Source organism: Styela clava, chromosome 5, assembly GCF_964204865.1.
Source record: "Styela clava chromosome 5, kaStyClav1.hap1.2, whole genome shotgun sequence".
In the NCBI taxonomy this organism is placed as follows: Eukaryota; Metazoa; Chordata; class Ascidiacea; order Stolidobranchia; family Styelidae; genus Styela; species Styela clava.
The window spans coordinates 14,110,135-14,137,255 of NC_135254.1; the positions used below are offsets into that span (position 1 = coordinate 14,110,135).

General features: G+C 33.8%; 1 protein-coding gene across 3 annotated transcripts; it reads left to right on the forward strand.

Annotated features, from left to right (window-relative positions):
* The first annotated feature begins 588 nt into the window (after positions 1-588).
* Positions 589-26,626, forward strand: LOC120344905 (transmembrane protease serine 9-like). 3 transcript variants are annotated; one of them, XM_078112897.1, is made up of 33 exons: positions 589-705; positions 1,645-1,824; positions 3,050-3,190; positions 3,280-3,453; positions 4,023-4,144; positions 4,563-4,704; positions 5,116-5,234; positions 5,590-5,776; positions 7,194-7,326; positions 9,072-9,198; positions 10,125-10,290; positions 10,904-11,085; positions 11,905-12,034; positions 12,317-12,429; positions 12,615-12,783; positions 13,277-13,412; positions 14,276-14,399; positions 15,062-15,200; positions 15,745-15,875; positions 16,331-16,427; positions 17,078-17,193; positions 18,009-18,171; positions 18,470-18,599; positions 20,104-20,212; positions 20,650-20,806; positions 21,976-22,118; positions 22,237-22,333; positions 22,923-23,038; positions 23,667-23,829; positions 24,300-24,429; positions 24,641-24,749; positions 26,058-26,214; positions 26,478-26,626. In XM_078112897.1, exons 1-33 carry the CDS (start codon positions 648-650, stop codon positions 26,489-26,491), a joined length of 4,374 nt encoding a protein of 1,457 aa, XP_077969023.1. In that variant the 5' UTR covers positions 589-647; the 3' UTR covers positions 26,492-26,626. The 3 variants fall into 3 exon arrangements, 2 of the variants coding, with proteins under 2 accessions (XP_077969023.1, XP_077969024.1); XR_013475437.1 differs by lacking the exons at positions 24,300-24,429; positions 24,641-24,749; positions 26,058-26,214; positions 26,478-26,626 and having other exon boundaries at positions 22,859-23,038; positions 23,667-23,804; XM_078112898.1 differs by lacking the exons at positions 22,923-23,038; positions 23,667-23,829; positions 24,300-24,429; ... (1 more) ...; positions 26,058-26,214; positions 26,478-26,626 and adding an exon at positions 22,492-22,719.
* Positions 26,627-27,121: the final 495 nt, after the last annotated feature.

Sequence of the window (27,121 nt, forward strand, 5' to 3'; positions counted from 1 at the left end):
TGTTGGTCGTAATCATATCAGAAATAGGATAGACGACGCTTCGGGCCTAAACATTACCGAATGTCACGAATTTCATATATATACATATGCTATCATTCCTAAAGCACAGCGGATTTAAACGTTAATAGCGAACAGGAGGAGTGATATAGAAAATATTTAAAATACCGATATTTGACGCGAAAATAGTAATAAACCAGTAACAACGCAGTTTTCAAATAATACGTGCCTTAGGCAGCAATCATTTTTTTTTTGCGACCACGATACTGGTTGGTTATAAGTGTCGTGTGAGTCGTGAGAACCCCATTCTAACTGTCTACGTCCGTTTGCTGTAATTTTTTTATAGTTTTCTGGCATATTTCTTATCGCTATATTAAGAAGATTTTAATTTTTAATGAGTCGTAAGGCTTAATTTTTAATAGAGATAACTTTTAATTAGGCTTCTCCGAACTTTTCATAAACTCCAATGAGATGTACATACGAACTTATGCCAGACGTCTTACATAGAATTTAGTAAGCTGATACATGTCTTTCATAATAAAATAAAACGGATCTTTAAATTGAAAGCACATTTTTACAATGACAGCTTCTATTATTTTGATATTTTTATAGTGATAACACAACTCAATTATTAAACAGCCGTCGATAAAATGCTCAAGTTTTGTTTTGAGATTGTTATTGTTGGAAGTTTTCTGCAAAGTTTGGAGGGTAAGTATTAATTTGCTTCGCTAAGAGCGATATGATACAGCCTGTTTAGCTTTAACTGCAATCTAGTGTGAAATATCAAGAAAAGGCAAAACTGAACAGAACAAGAAAGCCCTTTGTTTCCATGTTAAAATATCTAGAAATACGTAGATCTGGTATAGATAGAAATACGTATGATCTGGTAGAAATCCCCGCAAAATTTGAATCCGCTGTGGCTAATATTCAATCTACATAATTTCATGAATCATACTTGTTAAAAACTAACCGAACTCCTTGTTCAAGCAATGAATTATGTAACTTCCGCATATTTGAGGGAGACTTCCGCGAGGTAGCGCGGGTGCTGTCTAACCAAAGTGTCTATAGTCGCTTTAGTTCTAACTTTCGGGAGTTCCCCGATTTTGTTTGTGTTGTTTCAAGACTATTTGCAATAAGGTGGATCCGATCCAACTTTTAAGTCGCTCATCTGGAATGACTGCCCAAAATGTAAATTATCGTATTTTATGGACCATAAGGCGTACTGGACTATAAGACTTGAGTATAGGCGATAAAGCATAAAGCGATCTATTTTCTAGAAAAAATAAGTATTTCAAGCATGCTTTATGATCTGTAAAATATGGTACTACATTACAATATGAGCAATATAATAAAAATGAAATAATTAAAATAAGGATTTAAGCTGCTATATTGAAAAACAAGGCATAAAACATTGTGATCACTTAAACAAACTTAGATATTCTATGAATGAAGTTTATAATTTAATAAGAGATTATATGTTTTTGTTCTAAACAAGAGAAATGAAGAGTATGAATATTTTTTCGTACACTAAATTTATATAGTAACGGTTGTATTTATTTGAATTCTCTCTCTATATATTTATATGTCGATAATGCTTCACTCAACGCAAGTTGTGAAATACGATTTATAATGTAACATATTTTTCAGCAACCTTTTGTGACAATGTCATATTCAAAAATGGAGAAATAACTGAATCAAAGAAGTCTCCATATCCTGTGGGAACCATCCTCACTTTTGAATGTGACATCGGGTACAAAGGCGTTGGAACCAATCAAATAAACTGTTTAAGTAATGGACATTGGTCAGATCCTGTTCCTTTCTGTCAAGGTAGACTGTTTAGTTTGAAACAGTTAGGTATTGATGCAAAAATCTGTTCTAATTTCAACATTTGCTAATAATTGTTTTTTTGGATCTCCTGAAGTATGCGCACCAAGATGGCGCACAACCTGAACTCAGGTTGTCTACCAGGCTAGGGTTCAGGTTGTGCGACATCTTGGTGCGCATACTTCATGAGCACCGTTTTTTTCATCGTTTTTAGCATAAGTATTCATTACTTTCCTATGTTTCAGGATCTTATGCTTTCACTTGAAATTCTTTCTGCCATGATACCGAATTAGGGGTTTTTGTTCATATTTATCAATTTCAATACCAGCTGTCATTCAATTATACAAACCACCACCTGTAATTTGTAAATAAGACTTCAAATCTATATTTCATTATCTATAATTCAATCAATTCAATCTCTTATTCAGTTTTCTGGTCTTGTATTGTGTAAATGAGCAATAATAAAACAGAGTGTGTGACTTTTATATCAGTCATATGCTCTTGTTGAGAACTCACAAATATTGCACTTGTAAAATGATGGATTTTTTTACCTAATAGAGTCAAAGCTGTTGATATCGTATAATTGGAGTCTAGATTTTCATCATTATTTTGAACAAAATTTTTTTTGAAACAAAATTTTTAATAGTATCAAAAAATTTGCACACACTCATGCTGAGGCTTGGCGGTGTGGCGTATTGTGCTAAGCGATAGGAATGCACTCGCCACCACACCTCTGATTAGCCTGCGTGGGTTCGCATCCCATGTGGGATGGTTATGTGCGAGAGGATTGCTGGACTCCTCGCCGCCGTAGGGTGGTTCACGTAAACGCTGGTTGATTACGGCTTCCTCCACCATCAAGTCCATGCTCCCGAAAACAAATAACTTCCTAACTAATCTCATACCCGACATGGACTGGTAAGCGGACGATGCGTGGTTTGCCACTTGACCCCCACAGCAGGTAAATCCTATCATGAGAAAGTGTGTTGAATGTATCGAAGTCAGATAAAACTTACATTTACGAGACATTTAGGATTGGAGAAATTTCTGTTATTTCAACATACAAATTTAGTTTGATTACATTAGTTCCAAATTTAATTTTGGTTAGTAAAATTATTATATCAAAGTATTATTGATCTTCTTTGAAATTATTCAAAACATGATATGAAATGAATAGCACTGAAGATTTCCAATTGACTCTGAATTTATTATGCTCTATTTCTCATATCAGCCTTTGTTTGCTCAAAAAATTTGAAGGAAGTAGAAGAGGGAAGAACTTGTCAAAAGAGTTGTATCGACAGCTTTGACTGTCCAGGAAGCTTCACACGATGCCTTTGTGATGATGTTTGTGGAAAATCTTGTTACAATCGTGGTAAAGTTAATATAAAACAATTAAGTGTTTTGTTACGTTTGGTTGGTTAATAATATGTAATGAGAGGTATTATTATTTTCTTTGTCTAGCGTTCAAATGTCCTACACCAGAAGCTCCAGAAAATGGTTATGTCTTGTATAACAAGTTATCACATGGACATACAATATCCTATGGATGCGATAAAGGTTATGCTTTATCTGGACCCCAAACAAAAACTTGTAGATCTGATCAAAACTGGTCTGGATATCAAGCTAAATGTATTGGTAAGTTGATCCAAACAGAATTAAAACAATCAGAACTCATACTTTGGTTTTACTGCAAAAAGGAGGGTGATGGATAAATATGTGAAAATGAGAGCTAGCTGTGCATGGGAATTCTGATAATGACAGCCAAGTGTAGTAGTTTTTCAACTTTGTAGCCAATTTCAAATAATTGTGTGACCTTCCGCTCTTCAATAAAAATAAATTGTTTTGTTTTGAAGTTAAAGAAACCATACTTTTTATTTTAAATCGCCTCAACCAACATAAGTAGTACAAAGTGAAGGCTCTTGTTAATGGCCCTCCAACATATGGCGTCATGGCCATCTAGAGTGGGTAATGGCCCTGTCTGAAAAACACTGGCCTAGTAGTTAACCTGATTTACCTAACTGAAGTTGCATAGCACTTGAGATATTTCAAGTTCAAGATGTACCTATCAATTCTTGGTGTAATAAAATAGGTAAGTTATGAGTGAAAATATGATCTCAATTTTTTTGGTACAATAATATATTATGATTGCTCTTGCACCTTGTTGACTTCCTGTGATGTATTTTATCTCTTTCACAAACCTTTAGAATATGGAGTTTGTGGTCAAGCAGGGGATGTTCAGAAAGAAGTAAAATCTAAAGTTATTGAAGGTACAGATGCACAAATAGGAGCATGGCCCTGGCAGGCACAGCTCTTCCGAAGAAGTGAGGTAATTTGAATAAGAATGATGGTATTCTTAATTCAGTTCAGCATATTGTAAATTTAGTGGTCAAATTCGATTTATTGTGTTTGTAAGTCTCCGAAATCTCCGAAATCAAGTATTTTTTTTGTTGACAATCAACTGGGTTCTACCTACTTATTTGGCCCTATAAAAATGCTTCAGCTGACTATACTGAGTGAAATATATTATGGCTATTGGGACTGTTTTAGATGATATTGGTACATAAAAGATGAACTTTCAATTTATTTAAATTTTAAATATTTCAAGTAAAACAATTCGAAAGCAAAATTTTATGGAAAAATAAGAAGTTGGGGCGTACCAGTGCAAATAGATTTAAATAAATGTTTTTATTGGAATGATCTTCATTCAACTTATTGATACTAATTGAAGGAACTATATTTTATAGGGTTTGCATAAAGACAGTGGCTTTGGTGGTGGCTCCATTTTGAATAACAAATGGATACTTACAGCTGGACATAACTATCCCTTGGCTTTCCCAAGAAATAAAGATACTAAAGAGTGGAAAAAATTCTTTTTGGTTGTAGTAGGTAAGCTATATAATCACGAGTTCAAATCCATGCTCAAAACGTCACTTGAAGTTTGAAAAATTTGGCAGAATATCTCGACATGAAAATATACAAAGCTCTTTGTTTACGCTATGTTGCGAATTCCTTATTTTGGGTTGACTACATTAAAATTTATTTATATTCTATCTACTGGGTCCTTGAACTATTCAACCATTTCTTTGACAAACTTTTATTTTGAAAAATTATCTGTCCGTTAGATCCAAAATAAACTTCTGATAACTATTTTTAACTTTTTTTTTTCTCTAGGAAGGATGTGAAACATGCTTTGTATACTGTATTTTAGTACTCTTGTGGTTTCTCTTATGATGATGGATGCACTGATCGCATAAACAATTTTTTTTTTTAAATTTTATCTTCCCATTTTGTATGCAGGAATATCAGAGTATCCAGAAAAAGGAAAATTACCTCCTACTGCAGACATCATTGAACCTGAGATTTTATTTACTCATTCAAAATTTGAAATGGAGACAAATGATTATGACATTGCATTGGTAAGCAAAAGTTTATTCAATTCAAAAAAAATCTGATTTATATTGTGAAGATCATATTTTGATTGAGCGATATGCCAATAATTGAAAAGTTTTGAATAGTTACAATGACGTCTTTGATTAATATTGTACTTTCAGTACGCATTATAAATGTATCTACACACACACACACACACATATTATATATATATATATATGTGGAAAACACACACTGAAGACAAATTTTTTATTCTTATATTCAAGTGGGGAAGAAAATGTAGATGTCAGTCAAAAGTTTATCCTAATTAAAACGTTTATGGACTAATTCAGTTGATGTTATAGTGAAAGATAATGTTCTTCATAAATCTTTATTTTACAGATTAGAGTAGGAAACCATGTTAAGTGGGATGGAGATAAATTCGTCATTGACTCAAGTCAAACTCCTGGGGTTCTAACCTACTCACAATATATACGTCCAGTTTGTTTTCCATGCATGAAGGATTATGATTCTCCGCCTAACGATTTTGTGAATAAGTTTGATTCTGCACAGTGTTCTACTTTAAAAGGTTGTATGATGAAAAATAAGACAAATTTCATTGTCTGTGTTTCAGTTTTTAGCTCACTTGTACAAGACTGACTCATTAGTCAGTTAGAAACTTATTTGCCTTTACATTGCTTATTACTTGATATTGGCTCAAAGATTTATGTCATCACTAGATGGTCACAATTTTCCTCACTATACGAGGTGTGGCTAAAAAGAAACGAGACTGACGTCACAGATTGCGCAACACGATTAACCATTGGTAATCAACACTTTTACAGTGTGGTGTAATATGTGTTCTTTGTTCAACAGCTTTTTTGACACAATATCGCAATTATTTTTGCTCTTTAGGAGCCATAGGTGAATGTGATTAATTGCTTGTTGAAAAAAAAATTGCCGTGCGAGATCTGATTGAGTTTTTTGGCGATAGGGGGTTCAATTGCAGAATGACGATTGAGCAATGAATTAACATTAAATTTTGTGTCAAACTTGGAAAAACGGCGACTGCGACTTTGAAGAAATTGTGTGATGTTTATGGAGATTCTTCCATGTCCAGAACAAGAGTTTTTGAATGGCACAAGCGATTTGTGGGATGCAGGGAGGATGTGGAGGATGATTCGAAGTCAGGAAGGCCTTGCACTTCCACAACTGATACCAACATCGAAAAGGTATCAGTTGTGAGTTCAGTTGTGAAAGGCAGTTGATTCGCAGCGACCGTCGCTCAACAATTCGCGTCATTGCGAAGTTGGAAAAGACAAAAAAAAACGGTTCGCACCAGTTTGGTTGACACTTTTGGCTTGTGAAAGGTGAGTGCCAAAATGGTGCCAAGGCTGTTGACTGAGGAGCAGAAAGCTCAACGATTAAATGTTGCCCAGTTGACATGCATTTTTCCAAGTTTGACACAAAATTTAATGTTAATTCATTGCTCAATCGTCATTCTGCAATTGAACCCCCTATCGCCAAAAAACTCAATCAGATCTCGCACGGCAATTTTTTTTTCAACAAGCAATTAATCACATTCACCTATGGCTCCTAAAGAGCAAAAATAATTGCGATATTGTGTCAAAAAAGCTGTTGAACAAAGAACACATATTACACCACACTGTAAAAGTGTTGATTACCAATGGTTAATCGTGTTGCGCAATCTGTGACGTCAGTCTCGTTTCTTTTTAGCCACACCTCGTACATGATGTCTACGCATTTGAGGATTAACTGCCTAATCTCATACCTGAGCCAGAATGGTAACTTGAAAGAGGCTGTGAATCAGCTCATCTATCTTTTCATCAAGATGTATATAAAAAATTCTATTCTATAAAAGCGATTTTATAAGATGAAATTTTATTGAAATATAATTAAATGAAAAAAAAATGTGAAAATATGTAATTTTAACTAAACCCTTTTATTTATATTGTCTAAAATTGCCGTCAATATTGAACAAATAGTTGAACGAGATTCAGAATCTGGAACAGAGACTATAGTAACAGGTTTCGGATTCAAAAGAGATCCTGGATCATCTTTTCAATATGTACCTAAAGTTTTACAACAGGGACATTTGTCAATATTGGCTCAGATAAAGTAAGATCTCTACATAAATTTAAATTTTACTTGTTTTCCCAAACACTGTTCTTTGCTCAATTTTGAATGCATAATTGTGACCTCATAACCATGTAGCCAAGGTAGAAATATATTTGGATTATGGATGACGGATTATGATGATTACATTTAAAATGTGTTCTTTCGTAAAATACTCAGGTATTTTTTTTACATATAAATGTACATAATGTATTAGATTGCTTGGTCTCGGCCGCTTAGCTTAATGTTTTGACCCACTCAAAATACATCCCAAAATACATAATGGAATATTAAATACTCACCTATAAGCCGAGTTTGAAACTCTAAAAATAAGTTGCCAAACTAAGGGGCCGGCTTGTATGCGCATAACTCATAACACACTACAAAAGGAAATGAAATGTGATCGCTCGTTGTGATTGTACTCTCTCGGTAATGCAAATAACCCCGCCTGACCCCGCTGATAAGGACTCTTATCTCTGTAATGATGGAAATATTTACATTACAGATAATAACTTTTCAGTCATGACCATATATGAAATGGCTTGTTATTACATTCTACCAGACAGATTTACAACTCATTCCATTTATAGAACTAGCGTTTTCTCCTGGTGTAAACTTCAAAAACCTCACTTTGAATATTATTACCGATAATATCTTTTCCGTAAGGACCATACATGAAATGGCTTATTATATTCTACCGGACTAAGATACAACTGGATTCCATTTATAGAGCTAGCGTTTTCTCCTCGCGTAAACTTCAAAAACCTCGCTTTTCATGGTATTACCCATTATATCTTTTTAGTCATGACCATACATGAAATGGCTCATTACATTCTACGGGACAGAGATACAACTTTTAACAATATAATTTTCAATTTTGCGACCTAATGGAAATAAATGTAAAGTAAGAAGCCTTGCAAAGAAATGGCAGCAATGTCCACCACGCAACCATGCAAATGTCTCGCAACAATATGAATCGCATAAGGGTCGCACAGAAGATAAACAATCAAAGTGCCGATTTTATTTATCGTCGTCCTTAAAATGCATGGCAAAACGCTAAAATTCATTTGAACATTTCTCTTGACAACTGAACATCGTGGTGAGAGCGAAAAGTGACTCTTATTCAAAAATCAGCCGAAAAAGTATTTAAATACTTTGATATCCTTGACTGTGCATAGGCGTGTTACAATTTGTAGGGTCGGCTTATATGCACGGATCGGTGTATATATGGGAATCTATGTTATATAGATTTTAAACCTGGTCATTGTATGAAAATAAAGTTTTGCGTTGTACGTTATATATGTTTATTCATCTAGTAATGATAAAAATATAGATTAGTTGACAATGATGTTGGAGACTGGATTTATGCACAATACCAGATTGGCCTGAAACACAAATGTCCTGCATTCACCCCTTTTGATAAATATTAAAAAAAGTTTTTTCACAGATATAAATTAATTGAAATTATGAAAATTGTTTAAAAGAGATGTTTGTAATTTTTCCTATGAATTATTTGCAATATCAAATATAACTCAAAGGATTTGAACATGCGAATCTATGCAAAATAATCAGTGGTGTTCCTGGCGCTTCGCACAATGCGCCAGAAATTATATGTGTTGTTGGTCCCATTCCAGACATATGAAAAAAAAATTCAGACAATCTTGCAAAATGCTTTTTACATTTTATTCAATGTTTGTATCCATTTTATACTATTATACTACCATATTTCTGTATTAAACTATTCTTAGGTGTATACAGGCAGCACAGAATTCTCAAATAGCCAGATTTACTGATAGAATGATTTGTGCAAAAAGTCATAATAAGTCACAGTATGTGGACTCATGTCAAGGAGACAGCGGAGGACCATTGGTTAAGGTATCTAAAGATACAATATACAATTGAAAAAATAAGTTGTGGCTGTGCCAGATTTTTATATGTATTCAGTTTAGTCATTGACTGAATGTTCCATGAATTAGAAACAGTTGACAAGGTTTTGGTGAGCAACTCTTTGTTCAATAATTTGTATTTCATTGTATGGTTTGAACTTAATCGCACCTAATGACCCTACCTGCTTTAAATTTTAATTTATTTCAACTGCTTAACTTGGTCTTTTATATTGTATTTTTTTTTTTTTTTTGGATCAAACCAGCATTCATTCAGAATAATTATGTGGCCTCATAATGAAACTAATCTGTATTGAGTCAATTGATTTGAATAAGGATGAGTGAGCAAATAATGAAAAATGGCTAAACTGCTGTTCATTGCCGGGTACATTCTGTAGAATAACCTTATCCAGTTATTGCGTTTATGTATCTGGACCAGTAAAATGATGAAATGATCTCCATATTAAAATGGTTTATTTATATGGCGAACCATATCGTATCGTTCATTAGGTTGATTATACTAAAATTCTGAATTATGTTTATCAAAAGGACCACTTTTCAATTTTTATGGGGTGTTTCAGCCTTTTCCTCAAAGCGAGGCTCTAAACAAGCAGCCATGATATGCATGCCGTAGGATAAATTATTCATACAATTTGACTCTGAGAATGATTTCTGGGATTCAAATCTGCATGCAGTTCGAATCTGAGATTAATTTCTGGGATTCATATCTGTGTTCACTCATGGTCTTTCAACCTCATAATATGACCCACTAATTTGCCATAGCAAGTGGTAGTAGTAATTTGCAAATCATCTCCACTTGAGATATGATGCATTGTGTATTTTATATCACTATCTCCAATAAGCAAAACCATTTACAAAATTCATAAATGAGCACTGAAATATTATTGTTTCAAATAGGTTGTTGGCCCCAAAGAAAATCGACGTTGGACACAAATTGGAATCGTGAGCTGGGGTCTAGGTTGTGGAAATATGTATCCAGGGTTTTATGCATATATACCATATTTAATGGATTGGATAATAATGACAATAAAGAAAAATGAGGAATCAAATAAAAAAGTACCAGGTATATTTTCCTTACAAATCCTGGCTCATACGACATTAGACAGGAGAGTTTAATTATTCAATAACGATGGGAAATCTCATCTTGTGACATAAAAAAACACATATGAAAAAGCATGATGAGATACTCTTTAATTGGGCTTCTAAGCATTATGGCAATACATTAATATAAGTAAAAAAAACAATGAGATACTCTCTTATTAGGCTTGAACTTTGTGAGCATTGTTATAATAAGTACCGGTGAAATGAATCCTTGAGCAGTGAAAATATATGTAATAAAAGTGAAATAAGTGGACACAGATTAGCCCAGGCATTCTAGGTTACATAGTCTTCAAAACTTCAAAAGTGATGTATATAATATGCTGATATATATATAATATATAATATGCTGAACCTAAACAAACAGCAGACTGAACCGAACTAAGACATTTTTGGTAATGAAAAATGCCACATGGTTAAAAAAATTATCATGGTGGAGGTTTGGAAACAATTTTTGCATCATTTTATGTAATCCTCGTAAACTAGAATTGTTTAAAAAAAGGTCACATGTAATATACATTATATGGTGAGGAGTGAAATCTCCGATTGTGATATTACTTAGTGGAGATGTATTTTAGGTACAGAGGCACCAGTTACAACAAAAGAGATTACAACACCAACTACATCACCCAGAGAAATAGGGTGTGGCCAAATAGATAGCAAGTATGCGAGGAGAATTAGAGGAGAAACAAAATCTGTGCCTGGAGAGTGGCCATGGCACGTTAATATTATTATTACCAGATCAGCATGTAGTGATTTTGTGAGTATATATGTTTCTACCATATTCTGTGAAAAATATTTTGCTATGATTGAGATAATATATAAGTAAAAATATGAAGTTTTTAAATCCAAGGCAATTCGATCCTATTTGCAAATTGCACCGCGTTTCCCAACTGGGAAGTGATTTCTTTCCAGGAGGGGGTTTTGATTTGTATTTGCTGTAGTACTACTAATATTCTTTAGTTCCTCTTCATTACTATCATAATCATTCATGCACACATTATAAGCTACTTAAATAACGATATCTCCAAAATGTCATGTCCCACTTGTCCCAGGTGTCCCACTTGTCCCTTGGTTCAAGAGTGGAACAAGTGGGACACATGGTACAAGTGGGACAAGTCAGACACTTGGTACAAGTAGGACAAGTGGGACACATGAGTAACGGGGAATATGTGGTACAGGTGGGACACGCAGGACAAGTGGGACACGTGGTACAAGTGGGACAAGTGAGGCACGACATTTTTGAGACACCCCAAAATAATACAAAAGCATAACATTAGCTATGAATCTATTAAAGATTGAAAAATAAAATACTCCTTATGCATAGTGAGGGAGGAATTGAGAGTTTGAAAATTGGTGAAGGAATTTAACGAAAATGGTTAGGAGCCACTGAAATAGAATAAAGGAAAATTTTTGAACACCTGTGATAAAGGATTGTTGGACTACTCTACCCAGCCTAGATTATGTATACATTTGTTGGTTATGGCTTTTTCGCTAACAACGTTCATGTATCCGAACAACAAATAACTGGTTAACTATTTCTGATCCCGACATAGTATATCATATTTCTATTTTTCAGATTACATCTGCATTACTATTGCACTCAGGGTCTGGATCACTTATAAACAACAATTGGATTTTATCAGCATCATATTTATTTACTAGCATGAAAATTGCCTTGAGAGAACAATGCGCCATTCTTATTCTGGGTGAGTACTATATTTGAATACCATGTCAACTGTCATTTACACAGCCTGAATGTATAGTCGTACAGATGATATGTGTAGAGCAGAAGCCTGTTTTTTCTGGAGTCTGTTTAATATCTCTAGAAAATAGCAAAACAAGCTACATTTTGCCAAAGCCTTGGAAAATCTCCATACTCATTGTAAATGATATCCTCAAAAATATAGTTCCTTTTTTAGCATCGCTTAGTCGTTCATTCACCTCTAAAGCATATAATGAAAAAAAAGGGAAATTACTGCATTTTTAAGGTTCTACAAAGTTTTCATCATCTTCTAAAGAAGCAAGAGCTTTCCAAGCAGCCGAGATTTTTCTCCATCCAGATCGCAACATAAGAAGCCGATATGACTATGATGCTGCTCTGGTAAATGTTGTTCATATTGTAGCAAAATACTTCACAATATTTAATAGACTGCTGAATGAGTCTAGTTTTATTTCTCCTGCCGTGTAGCATTAATATAAAATAAATAGTTATGCTAATATAGTGATTTTCCTTTCACACAGAAACCTCTTTAGGCGATCCTTATATGGAATACTAATTTTGTTCAGATACGAATTGGAAAACCGTTAAAAACTGTTAGAAATGGATGGATGGTTGATGATTCTGCTCAACACGGCATTGTGCAGTTTAATGATTTTATTCGACCAGTTTGTTTACCGTGCTTAACAGAATGTGGAATGTCATTCTCTTACACTGACAAACAATGTGTAGCTCACGGTAAAAATGTTTTATTGAAACCAACGTGGGAGTTTAAAAAATTATTCTTTACCGATGTCGATATATTACTCAAACATTACGTGAAATCAAATTATCAATAGTTCTAATACATTTTAAGCCTTAGTAGTTCTGGTTTTCAATATTAATTTTTCACTTGAACATTTCACTTGATTTTGAAGCTGTTTTAAATAGGTTTTATTTCCTGCCAGTCATTGCTCTGAAGTGGACTCTGGGCAAGTAGTTACTGAGTAATAACTGAAACTTTAATTTCATTGGAACTCTGTGATATATTTATGATCCCATCTTGTAGCAAATATGTACCGTACATTAAATTGTCGTCTGTTTCAGCTTTTTCATTCAAACAGCTTGTCATTTCTCAAAATAATTCAACTGGAATATTGTACAAAAAAAAATAATCATCACTAGCACTTTGCTTTTGATTTATTTTTCCATTCAATTTTTAATTATGGATTACCGGTATGTGTTATTTTAGGGAAAGCCCTCGCTTCCATGATATCCCCAACAACTGGAAAAAGGGCGCTCATGACTGGGGTCAATGTGAGAGATACAAAAGTGCTTGCTAATAACGATCTTGAGAAAGATACTGTGACAATATTGGATAGGGGCAGGTAAATGTATATTTATAGCTAATGCAGAATACAGACCTTCGGGGCGGGCCATTGATGTTCAGTTGATGGTCTCAATTTTTCTATATTATAAAATATCAGCAGCTGCATGTTTTTGATTGTGGATTACTGAGTATTGTTACGAATATGACTCATTGCCTGCATGCTGCCAAATGTGTGAAATTTTCCAAATAATGACTGACCAAAGATGGATAAAGTTAGGATGTTGTCCTTGGCAGTGTTTTTAATATAGCCTTCCTGAAACCTCTAGAACAGAGTTTCTCAAACTTTTTAAGGCGCGGACCCCTATTTGAGAATCCTAATTTTGACGGAACCCCACGCTTTGCTGTATCAATTTCAGTGCCTAACCAACGAGTAAAGATAATGTTGCATTTACAACACAACACAAACGGCATTAATGTGATGAATTAGGTTGCTTTTCACTACACAATTTTTTGATTCTCGGAGCAATTTGTGACAAGCAAACCTATAGATCGGACGGCAAGTCTCGACCTGTATTTTGTCATCATATTTATAAGAGTGAAAATGCTGCCTCATATAAATGTAGGTTGTTGCAAAAGGATTTTAATCGCCTTTTCTGACAACAATGGATATTTGTTCGCAACGCTCAACAAAAAATATGCAATTTCCTTTTAATTGAAATCAATCATTAAATATTGATCAGATTTTTTTCATATCGTTGCGGACCCCCTCTGCAGTTGTCCCCAGTTTGGGAAACCCCAGTTTGGACCCCAGTTTGGGAAACCCTGCTCTAGGAGCACAAAAGGATTTCGTATATATATATACGGATATTACGGGAATTTAATAATGCAATAAATTCATATAATCTTTTGTGATAATTACAGGTGTAGCCGCGAAATGAAGAAAATCGATATTACTGTGACTTTCACAGATTCCATGTTGTGCACTTTATCAAAGAAAGCTGATGCTCCATGCTTGTCAACGGGTGGAAGTGCTTTAGTAAAACAAGTGAGTAGCTTGACTGTGAGACAAGAGATTTAAGTAAAGAAACCTTAAACATGAAGGTGAAACACTGGCAAAGCAGTAGTGATTCAGTTTGTTTCAGAATCTTTTTGGTTCAGTATTGCCCATCCAATTTCTTACTCAATATATGGCATAGTGTGCCTGGGATATTGTGTTAGGTTAATTTAAAGATGAACAAAAAATGAAAAAAGTTTTTTAAAATGTATTTAATATAATTTGAAAATGCCCATGGGAATTTATTTATGGAAATAAGTCATATATGGTGGAACTTCAACTCACTGATTGCTATTGCTAAAATGCATTGAGATTTTGAGAATAAAAATTTCTATCACATATGTTCTCACAAATTTTATATTCAGAAGATATTTATTAAATAGATTGATATGAAGATGGTATTTATTGTTTCAATTGCTTTAGATTTTTCTATAGGGATTTTTTCGACCTGCTGGTCAGATGTTGTTTGCTTATACTAAAATTGATAGATATCAAGTTCATTTTCTTGCATAAAGTGGGATTCGAAATTGAATTTTGGACAAAAATAATCTGGCTTACAATGACTATTGTATTAATATTTTCTACTGTTTAGCTCAATTAGGTAATTATCAAATAAATTCCAGCTTGGTCTAAGAGTAAACTATTACTTTCAGATCAAAAAAGGTGATAAAACTTGTTGGTTGCAGTTGGGTATAGTCACTTTTGGAGGACCCTGCAAAAAAAAATCTCCTGAATACTACACAGATGTAACAACAATATATTCTTGGATTAGGCAGACAATAGAACCAAAAGGTAATTATACTGATCATTCTACTAATTAGTAATGCGATTTATTTGAAAAGGTTTTGTGGATGGTGATCAACAGTTCGACTGCTAAACTTTTACATCCATGTACATTTGGACAGTGTACCAATCAATTGCAACAAGTCCATTTGCACTTAAATATATTTTCAGCTGTAACTTTGCACCAAGGAAGGTTATAAAGCAGAAATATTTATACTCATGTTTATTTGAACCTATGATAGTTTTACTTCATTGAGCAGCTGTAACCATGGACATTTATATCGGTGGATATTTGCATGCATTGACATTTTTTGGTTCACATAACCGCTGGTTGGTTCAGGCTTCCTTCATAAGATAATTGACTAAATTATTCCATACTCGACCATATCCATTGATTGGTAACCAGACGAGGGGCCGGAGTTTGTCATATTATTAAGCCATTTTATCAACCTCTTCTTTCCCGGGATAAATATGTGATATTTATAGTTTTCTTACTGGTTGGCCAAGTGAGGCATTTTCTACCTAAATACAGCTATGTTGTTACTACATTCAGAGATTTGTGGAACAGTTCCAGTAAAACAACCAACTACTGGCCACTGGTCATACCCGGGACAATGGCCATGGCGTGTTAGTATATTTGACAAGAATCCAATAGCTATAAATGGAGATTTGATAGTTAAACAGGTACCTACCTACCTTTATTAATATCTTTTTATATTATATAAATACCGGTACTAAATATTGTAGGTAATGATGAAATAAATGAATACAAAAATGAACTGAGGTAATGAGGTAATATACCAGTATTTTCAATTTGGTTCATTCATAGAAGTGAGTTTGCGAAAAAACTATTTTTAAAAATTAGTTTATTCACTACTATTACTGGTATTAATAGAACTTGCCCTAGCTTTCACATCCATCCCACATGCCATCAATTGTTATAACATTCCTGACTACAGGTTTTGTGGGTTTCTTCAAAATCACTATCAAAGCTTGTTTTTAAAATAACTCCAAGGACTAAGTTGGCTAAATTTTCACTCCTTACTCACAGAATTTTAATAGGCTAAATGCTTTTTGTCACTATCTGCGTTTTACTATTTCACAACTTTTTTGAATTTTCATATTTTTTCATCCACCAGGTTAATGGCGGAATGATTATAAATAAAAAGTGGATACTTGCAGCAGGATCGACATTTGAATATATTGACTGCCCCGAATGCGCTATTATTGTTACAGGTAATATTTCATTTTATATTCGGTGAAAACGGTTTTCAAGGATTTGGTGTCCTTCTCTTCTTCACTGAAAATTTTAATTTCCAGTATTGCCTAAAAGAATCGTATGCCAAATGTTGACAATGAAAGATATCTTTGAATATAGTGTACTAGCATTATGTTAATTTCATTTTTGCTGATATTCTTTCAACTATGAGTTTCTGGCTTGATATTTTAATTTGACTTTCTTAATTTAGCTATCTTTTTTAAAAACAAAAATTGAAACGAATACTCATACATCGCTAGGGGCATTTTATTTGGTTACCTGTAGCTTCGTTTAAAAATCAGTCTTTTTCATTCCTAAGTAAATGTAAATGTGACCTTGCATTGAGCAAATTCTTGCAACAGACCCAAAACAAACTACAAAAAAATGTACCTGAGGCTCTTAACAAGGCTTGAAAATTGAGATGCGATTAATGAGTTAAATAGAGTAATATATCATTGATATTGTATAATTATAAATATATATTTTATGAAAGAATGACTTGATAAGTTTAAAATAAATTCGAGCTGTAACCCACTAACATTTTCTGTTACAACTCTTTCAAGAAAAAACTTTACTGATTGAATATATTTCTATGGGTTTTAAATATTATTTATTATCATTCATTCAGGTGTGACAAGTCTTCCAATTAACGTTTATAACATACCCAATTATATGCGGATCTATCAACCAAAAACTATTATTACGCATCCTCAATATTCTCTCAAAGAAAATGATATTGCACTGGTAAATGAGTATTCAATTTTTATGTACGGTACGTTATTTAGTACAGCAAAAAAAGATGAAATATATGTCGATTATTTTATTTAAATAATTTAATAAATAATATATGAAATGCAAAAGTTCTTCAATTTTTTTTACTGTAAAATAGCCTAATCATACGATAACCTGTTTTTTCCTAACTAAGAATTATTGCTAAAAATCCTGATGGGAAGTGTTAAAGGAATTTCACAAACTACTAGTTTATCTAACTATGTATGGAATGAACATGAAAAATGAATTCCATTTCAAATAGTAGAAGATTTGACTTTGAAGTATGGAACATGAAATGCTTTCATTGGAGTAGTACACTGAATTCACTCACAGAAATTTGTCTATACTGCTGAATGTGACAAGCAGATTTATATTTTGTTGTTTGACAAACCACAGATGCAACATATAATAGAGTCAATAATTTTGCAATGGCAAATTATGCTACCGTGTACATATTGAAGCCCTGATAACATTGTTTTGTGTAGTTTTGGTAAAATTTGATGATTGTGTTGACGACTTTTGTCATCCTTGGAATAGTATGTTGAATTGATTGACAGTAATTTTTCTATACTGCTGAATCCGGAAATCAAGTCAATAATTTGACAATAGCAAATGAGGCTGTATTGTACATATTGAAGTCCTGGTGACATTGTTTTGTCTAGTTTTGTTACTGTTAAATTTAGTTATTGTGCATACAACTTTTTATACAAAACTATACATTGGGTATCATGTTTGAGTCTTGTACCTTACATAGATGTATTTTTTTCACTATTATAATATCTTTCTAGGTTGAAATCGGAGATCAATTGAAAGTTGTAAATGGAAAATTGGTGGCTGATTCTGATAAAACAAGTGGAAAAATAGAGTTTAATGATTATATTCGCCCAGTTTGTCTTCCATGCATAAATGATGGTGTAAAAAAATCGAATACAAAAAGCTGTAGAATGCACGGTATTTTAATAGAAATGTTTTAAATAATTATAGAAAACTACTTTAGATCAATAACAAGCTCAAAGTAAGACAGTACATATCGATAAACCTTGTAAATATGATATTCATAAAACATTGCAGTTTTACCCCAAACTGTGGCTCAGTTACCCTGTTCAAAATTTTTAAACAGCATATATTATGTTGTCAGTGCAAATTCTTGTACCAGTATTTACAGCTTCCAATTGCCACACGTATCACGAAACATCTATGAACAACATAACTGTTTTTTTCATGTTTGATAAATTTCTTTACCTAATAGGAGATGATCTGGCTTACAATGTTCAACCGACCAGCCCAGCATATTTTGTGGGATTTGCTATCCAAAAAGTCATAGAGGGACAATCAGTGGAAAGTGATCCCATGACTCTTGTGCAACGCTCTGAAAAGATGTATGTTATATTGTCTGTTTTAATGAATCAAAAATATTTTTCATACACCCGAGTACAACATAACAGGCATCTAACAGAAAGCAGTAGATGTTTTTTGCCTCAGGGTGGTGGGTGGTGACCAGGGGCGTGCCAAACTTTTCTGCTGCCCTGGGCGAGTTTCTGATAATGCTGCCCCTTATCCCTAACTTAAAAAATATTTCGGGGGTTAAACAGAATATAGATGTCGTTATACATGAAAATAAATAAATTAAAGGTCGAGAAAAAGTGAAATGTTTGTATAAATCATTAAACTAAACAACACGTATACGATTGAACTCATGTATTAACAAAAAGCAAGTTACTTATTTCTATGTCAAATCGCCACTTGCTGTTAACAAATGTGTGAATGACAGCCTCTTCCACCTCGCTCGTCAGGAATTTCTTTTCGATGCTAATCGAAGATAAATGGACAGGCGCTAATTTGACAATGAATACCTCAAATATGTTTTTATCTGTTTCAACTTGGAGAAAGATCGTTCGCAACTAGCAATTGGGTATTCGATTGTAAATAATAAACAATATGCAATGCAAAAAGTTTGAAAAACCTCCCAGCTAAGCTCAATCAAATAAGCAAAAAAAATCTTTAGCATTTTTTTGGAACATCTCTGTTTCCACTTCGGAAAAACGATGTAACAGTATACGATTTGCCAGCCGAACAGACAGATTTTCTGGCATGGTTGTAATCATGACCTTGTTTTCCCGTGCAATTTGTTAGTTTTTGTTTATGTTTCGGAAATTTCAGTACGAATGAAATATAACTTAATTATTCTGTCTTTTTATATTTAATTACAGTAATCAAAAGTTAACCAACAGTTGAGGTTGCGTGAAACTTAACTACCTTTCCTTGCTCTATATGCCTTTGCGCAGGTGGATCCATATGCGTATTACGCAAGGATGCTGTAGCAAGAGTGTAAATTACCTCAGTCAGTCGCACAATACTAAACACATAATGTCAGCTTTTGAAAAATAAAACAAACAAAAAAAATATGTCTTATGTGTGTAATAACGCAGACCTAACATCTTGGTTCTGCTGCCCCCTACAATGTGCTGCTTGGGGCGGCAGCCCCTCTCGCCCCTCTCTGGGCACGCCACTGGTGGTGACTGACTCAGATGACCGTATATGTTCCTATCTTATCACCCAGTCATGGGCCGAAAACTGCATTATGTGTTTTTTTATTATTATTTGTTATTGCATCATCATTATGTTTTCTGGTTTGACAAAAAAAAAATGTTCTCTCTCTCTCTCTCTCTCAGGATGTCCACAAAAATTGACATTGAGCTTCCACCTTTATGTCTCATTTTTTTCACATCACATCACAACATTTTTTTCACATATTTGGCAAGTCATTAAAAATATTGAATCAAGCTGCAGGCTCATTCGAGTTTTACCATAATCTAATCATTTTATGTTGCTAATAAAAACTTGGTCATAAAACAATCAACCAATTTGACAATTTAATTTTAGATGCAGAGGATCATCTTTAATTAAATCAACAAAAACCATAATGTGTGTTAGACCATCTCGTGCTGATGCACCATGCCAAGGAACTAGTGGTGATGGCTTGGTGAAAAAGGTAAATCACCATTTTCTAATATGATAGCAGTGAATTGTTTATCCTTATTTTGGTTCATAGGGGGGTTGATATACTCATTCATACTGCAAACATATCGTCTTGTCTGGCTTCTAGTCAAATAGGTTATAGGAATAGCTGACAAATTTGTAAACTTGAATGGACAAGGAAACTCCCACCAACCAGATTTGCATGAAACACCTTTCAATCAATAATCAGCAGTTTATTTTATGTGTGCGATAAATTAAAAAATACACTTTCATGGTGAGGAAATAGTTTAGAATTTTTTTATTCATCCAGGAGAGAGAAAAGTCAATAAGCCGGCTGAATCATATCGCAGACCATGACCTCTAGTCTAGTTACCAATCCATGTTGGGTATTACGGTAGATTAGTTAGTCTGGTATTTGTTAAACTTATTTGTGACAACAACTTTGTTCAGATTATTTCTGATAATGGAATAGAAAGATGGGTTCAACTTGGCTTTTCCAGTTTTGGTCCAGCTTGTGGATCAAAAGACAAGCAAGGAAATTTCAATCTGAATTTTTTCACTGACGTATCTTCCTTACAAGATTGGATTACGAGCCATACCGAAAAGGGTATGATCTAAATTTGAGTTGCTTTGTGAAAAATTGTAATAATTAGTTATAAAATAATTGTTTAAATTATTTCAGTGCCCAGATGTGGGTACATTTCAGGAAAATAATGAGATGGAGTATTAATTTTTTTACCACAAATACACAGTTAATTCAAGAACAAATAATCGCGACATCACTATTTACAGTAGCCAGAATGTCAAATTCAATTGTTTTTTGGGGGGGAAGAAAGCAGGGTCTTCAAATATTTCATATTAGTATCATATTTCCCGGCTATTAAAGTCACATCCTGTACCCAATTTTTTGGCCTGATTTTTCATTTGGGGGGGGGGGATGTCTTATAGGGCAGCTATGCTTATTTTATTCTTTCGGAGGATGGCTTATTTTTTACATGTGTCTTAACAAACATGATTTGTGTAAACTTCATATCTTGGTTGATATATTTATAATGTATTCGACCCAAAGCGTCGGCCAATCAACTTATGTACTTGACTTTGTACTGCCAGCAGGCATTTGTCCTACTCTTTTTAGAAGGAGTCCAGTAATTCTCTTGCACATAATATCCCCCGCATGATTAGGATAGGATATGATTTACATATTTATCCCAGGGAAAGGAAACCCGATGAGATGACTTAACCATAGGGCAAACCACGGCCTCTCGTCCAGTTACCATTCCATGTCGGGTATGGGATTAGTTAGTTATTTGTTTTCGGAAGCATGGACTTGATGGTGGAGAAAACTGTAACTGACCAGCGGTTACGTGAACTACCCTACGGCAGCCTCTAACACATAACCATTCTCGCTTTCGAATCTGCGAACCCACGCAGAGTAACCAGAGATGCGGTGGCGAGCGTATTTCTAACGCTTACCACGATGAGCCACATTGTCACGCAATTCGAACCTCCAAACCCACACAAGGTAATCTGAAGTGCAGTGGCGAGCCTTTAGTTATACCGGTAATCCATTTCATCTATGTTTAGGTTGGAAAAGGTTAAGAATTTGGGTTGAATCAGACATAGTATTTTTAAGTATATTAGGGGAAGTATCTGATTTTTTTAAGTTTACCTGCCACATCCTTTATGTGTGAGTTTTTCTCTTTTTGGAATTCCTATTGATTTACCTTATCTGGACCAAAATATTACTTTAAATAGTTTAATTTTTATTTACTGCAGTTACTTGCGGGACAGCTCCTTTACAAAAGAAAGCATCAGATTCTGGTTATACATATACAGCATATCCAGGACAATGGCCATGGAAAGCAACTATACTTTCTGAACTACCATTGGCTCCTAATGGAAATATACAAACTAAACAAGTAAGGTTTATTTTTGAGAGATAAAATAATATCTACAAAGTAAATTCTTTATCCTATGATTTTACCTTATTTTCCCAGTTTTCAGTATCACGATTCATTTGATTTTATTATTTAACAGGTTGATGGTGGAACGATCATCAACAAAAAATGGATTTTGGCAGGAGGATCATCTTTTGTATATAGCAGCTGTATGAAATGCATCATTATTGTGTTAGGTAATATTTTAGAATATGATTTTTAAAGACCACCTTTGATGTCAATACTCTAATAACTGGTCTACTATCATTCTCTAGTAATAGTCAAATTTGAAAACCTACCCTAAAGTAAATTGTCAATCTTCGGCACAAGTCTTGTCAAAATTTTTATTTTACAGAGAGTAAGTTAGAATATAAAATGGATCAAACAGATATCTGGCTGAGGTGTAACAGATGTCAGTTTTTATGCCTTTCCATTTTACACCAAGTTCATGGTGATTCTTCAATGGTATTATCTTATGTGAGGGGCGTTGCTGAACTCGATTGTTGTAAATAAACATAGGATGGCTGTGATTTTTTTCATCTGGTACATCAATGCTATCTGGAATGATTAGCTAGCTAGCGAAATGCATACTCCAATGATTATGTATCCATGTGAATGAGCTTTAATCTCTTTGTTATGACACCTTGTTTATATATACCGTACCTATATTTCTCAAAAAATTTTGAACATACTGAATTTTTATGTCCAATATGTTTGATTAGATCACCATGTTCCGAACAAATGCTTCTTGCATCTTATTTTCAATGTTGAAATTTATTCATCCAGGAGCGACATCTATTCCAATCAACGTTAATACAATGCCAGATTACATTCAGATTTATCGTCCAAAAAATATTATCTTACATCCACAGAGGTCTATGAAGGAGAATGACGTTGCATTGGTAAAAAATGTTAATATTCAATTTGAATATATTTTGCTGGTTTAACATAACGTAACTAATTTGGTGGGAGTTTGTTTGGTATGGGGTTGGAACCATTTATATACCTTGAATCGCCTACTGTATATGCAATGTAAATAGAACTTACTTCATGTTATTCTTCAAGTAGTGTTCAATCTTTGTGACCTTTTAAAAGGCGAAACATTTTACATACAAACTCAATAGTGGATAGGATTTACATATTTATCCCGGGGGAGAGGAAAAGCCGTTAGGACAGCTTAACCATATGGCGAACCACGTGCTCTCGTCAGGTTACCATTCCATGTCGCGTATAGAATTATTTGTTTTCGGAAGAATATACTTGATGGTGGAAAAAAACCTAACCTTCCAGCAGTTATGTGAACCACCCTACGGAGGCGAAAAGTCCAGCAATCCTCTCACACATAATTAACCCCGCATGGGATTCCCAAGCTACGAACGATGATTCAAGCCATGGCTCATTTGTATGAACACTTGCCGAAGCATAGTATCTAAAAAGCGCAAATACAAAACATTAGGAGAATATATTTGCTGAGATTTGCACAATGTAGTTTTTTCCTGTTTATTTCAATCATACTGTAATTAATTTTAGATTGAAATTGGCGATCGAATAATGGTTGAAAAAAATTCATGGGTTGTTGATCCTGATAAACCAAGTGGAGAAATAGAATTCAATGATTATATTCGACCAGTATGCCTCCCATGCATCAATGATGGCGTCAAAAAATCTAAGTCGAAAAGCTGCAGGGCGCATGGTAATCTTTGGAAATAATAATTATTATTCAATTGTTAATATAGAAGTAAAATCGTAATTTACTAACAATGTCATATAACTTGTGCTCAGTTAGTTTTTTTTAGTTTTCATATGAGACTTCCATTTTTTTTTTAAATAAATATGATGAATTGAATTCATAGTGTCCTAGTTTACATATATCTTCTAACTAGAAAATTTCATACCATCGTAAAAATTTAAGGCTATTTTTCCAATTGACATATTCCATTGACAGATCAGAATAGATCAAACGCTACTCTAATAAACCCTCCTGGAACAAATATTGGATATAATTAAAAAAGAAAATATATAAAATCAACTAACATTCTCAATGCTCATGTCATTTTATTTGATGAGCGGATATTATATTTAAGCGTTTCTGTTGTTCCCCTCATTTTATTAATCTTCAAGTATGTTTTTCATGTCAATAAATTATCCTCTTTTGCATCACAGGAGATCATCTGGCTCTCAATGTTCCGTCAAATGTGCCGATATATTTTGCAGGATTAAATATGATAAATTTCGGACAAACTTCAAAAATGGAAAGCGATCCCACAAGTATTGTACGCCGTTCTGATAAATCGTATGTTTATTTGTTTACTTATATTTTATTACTTATTTAATATAACGAGTCGGCGACTAAATTTGAATTTTATGCATCGAATTGCAATTGCGAGTCGTTCTATATTCCTATCGCTTATATTTATTTCTCCTTTTATTGAAGCGTATGCACAATGCAAATAAATGATAAAATATCGAGCACTTTCACAACAATCTATCTTATGCTGTTTTAGATGCCAAGGATCGTCTTTAATTAAATCCACAAAAACCATATTGTGTGTTAGACCTTCACGTGCTGATGCACCATGTCGAGGAACCAGTGGTGATGGTTTGGTGAAAAAGGTAAATGTTTCTATGTTTAATGTTTCAGGAATATTTACTATTTGTGTTTATTTCTTTGTCAAGCTTAGGATCTCAAATCTCTATCCTGTGCTCCAGGCCGCAAGTCGTGTAATTTATGTCAAATCACAATATTCATAGAACTATGCAGTTTTCAATACTTTTCTATCATATAGCGCTTATATGTATATATATAAGTATTGGTAACCATAAAATTATGATAAAATTGCTTTGACACATAATTTGACACATCTTTTATTGTGTCATCTTCAAAACACTACATTTACTAACATAGGTCCAATACAGGTATTTAGCAATCATTTGCCAGTCACAGCACTTTCTTTGTTCATCTTGTTAGATAAGTTCCCCAAGTTCATGAATCCAAACAAGCATCTAAAAGAATAAATTGCCAATCATTGTGTTTTTTTCTTTTCCAATTAATTTCTTATTGGATTGGATTTGATAATTATTTGTATTGATTGTACTAACAAGAAACTGCCGTAGTAAGTAAAATTGCAAATTTTTTTTATCCCTGTGTGTTACATTGTCTTTGGTAGGCTTGGATATTCATCAAACAAAATAATGAATAATGAAGAGGATTTTTCAGGAATCCCGGAATAGAGGTTCTGAAACAGAACAATTGTTCCCTATTCTCGGATTTTAGTGGTGGGGATGGCGGTTGCGTGTACCAACCTGTGATAGGAGTCAAAATTTGTCTGTGTATAATTATTTCACACTGATTTCAAACTGTAAACCAACACATGTATTCAACAAGCACTGTTTTATGGAATTTTTTTAAACACGCATGAAAATGCCAATTCCCGAGCGCCCTGTCAATTTACGCAGAGCGTCTCAAGAGTGTAGTTTTCTCTCCTGTCAACACTGGTCCCAGTTGTATGAATCTCACTCCATATGAATAGCCTAACCTTCTGCCAAAGTATCTATCCTAATACTTAATATTGCATGAATTCCACCTTAAATGCTTATTTCAACATTATGCTCTAAAATATGGCAATCTGGTGGGTTGTGTGGCTCTTCTATATAATAATGAGTGCTCAATATTGCTTTTGGCAATAAGAGTTCTAGGAAAATATTGTACAATAATTTCTCGATCCTCAAAATTTTTGATAATATAGCCTTGCCAACATTTCATGTATTTTCGTATTTATACCATTTTTTTTATTTAAAAATTAACTCGGCTATGACCATATGTATTGACTCTAAGCCTGTGGGGCATGCCGTTTATTAAAGACACCGGTTTACCCCTTTGAGGCTGTCATGATTTCTCTATCTAACTAAACTTCTATTTAGATTGTTGGCGACGATGGAAACGAACGATGGGTACAACTTGGATTTTCTGGTTTTGGACCACCTTGTGGATCAACAGATAAAATGGGAAATTTTAATGTTAATTTTTTCATGGATGTATCGACATTTAACAGTTGGATTATGAGCCACGTTGGGAAAGGTATGTGAATATTTGAGCTTGGAAAGAATATTCGTTTCACTGTTACCAGATAAGATAATCTGGTAACCAACTGAGTATATATTTTTAAATTTGTTGTGTGATTAAAAAAATTGATTTTAAAAGCAGCAATTTTTCGATTATGTGATCATTTTCTGTTCTGAAGTGTAAATAACTGTCTGGTCTGAATTCAAATTCATCGCTATCACTTCAAGGAAGTCTTCGAACAAACTTCAATTTAATCCCAATACTTTTTTTTTATCTAGATATGAAATGGTAAAAGATTTCTGACGTCTGTGATTATGCGATTTTTAAAGAAGACCATGCTTTCAAGAAAACTGGCATTATATTATATCATAATGAATCTATCTATATAAGGGTGTATTTCCGACTTAATAAATAAACATAATATACGAAAGGATCTGTGTGTCATCAACACCGCGATTTTGAACCAACCATGAATTGTTATGTAGAAGGCTGTTATCATGTGAAAAGTATGGCAGTCAGTCCAAGGTCCACACCCATAGAAGTCCACTTTATCATGTAGAAAAGAGAATTTCATATAGCACAGAAAAAAGCGCGTATGATAGGGCATACATATCGGGACCCTATTTGGGTTGGTTATGGGAATGTCTTGCCCAGTAATCGTTTCAGGCATATATATGCGCAAACGCGGGAAGGCGGTTACGTGATCTATGGAGAAAATGGATACCACTTCACCTCTAATTAATTTCGTGAATCACCTCATCGGATCACTAAAGCTGAGGATAGTTTTTTGAGATGAGAGATAAAGAAAGAATTTTTTTTTTTTGCACATAACACACATTTTTTGGTACATAAACTAATTCAAAAACATTATTATTAATTATTATTTTTTTTAAAAGCAAAATGTCCCGAGTATCGACCGAGT

What these genes read in the sequence shown, in the direction of transcription:
- LOC120344905 (XM_078112897.1), top strand. Translation starts at nt 648, where the DNA reads ATGCTCAAGTTTTGTTTTGAGATTGTTATTGTTGGAAGTTTTCTGCAA. An exon ending in AAAATCTTGTTACAATCGTG is followed by an intron (nt 3,191 to 3,279) that starts GTAAAGTTAATA and finishes TTCTTTGTCTAG; the next exon opens with CGTTCAAATGTCCTACACCA. An exon ending in AGCTCTTCCGAAGAAGTGAG is followed by an intron (nt 4,145 to 4,562) that starts GTAATTTGAATA and finishes TATATTTTATAG; the next exon opens with GGTTTGCATAAAGACAGTGG.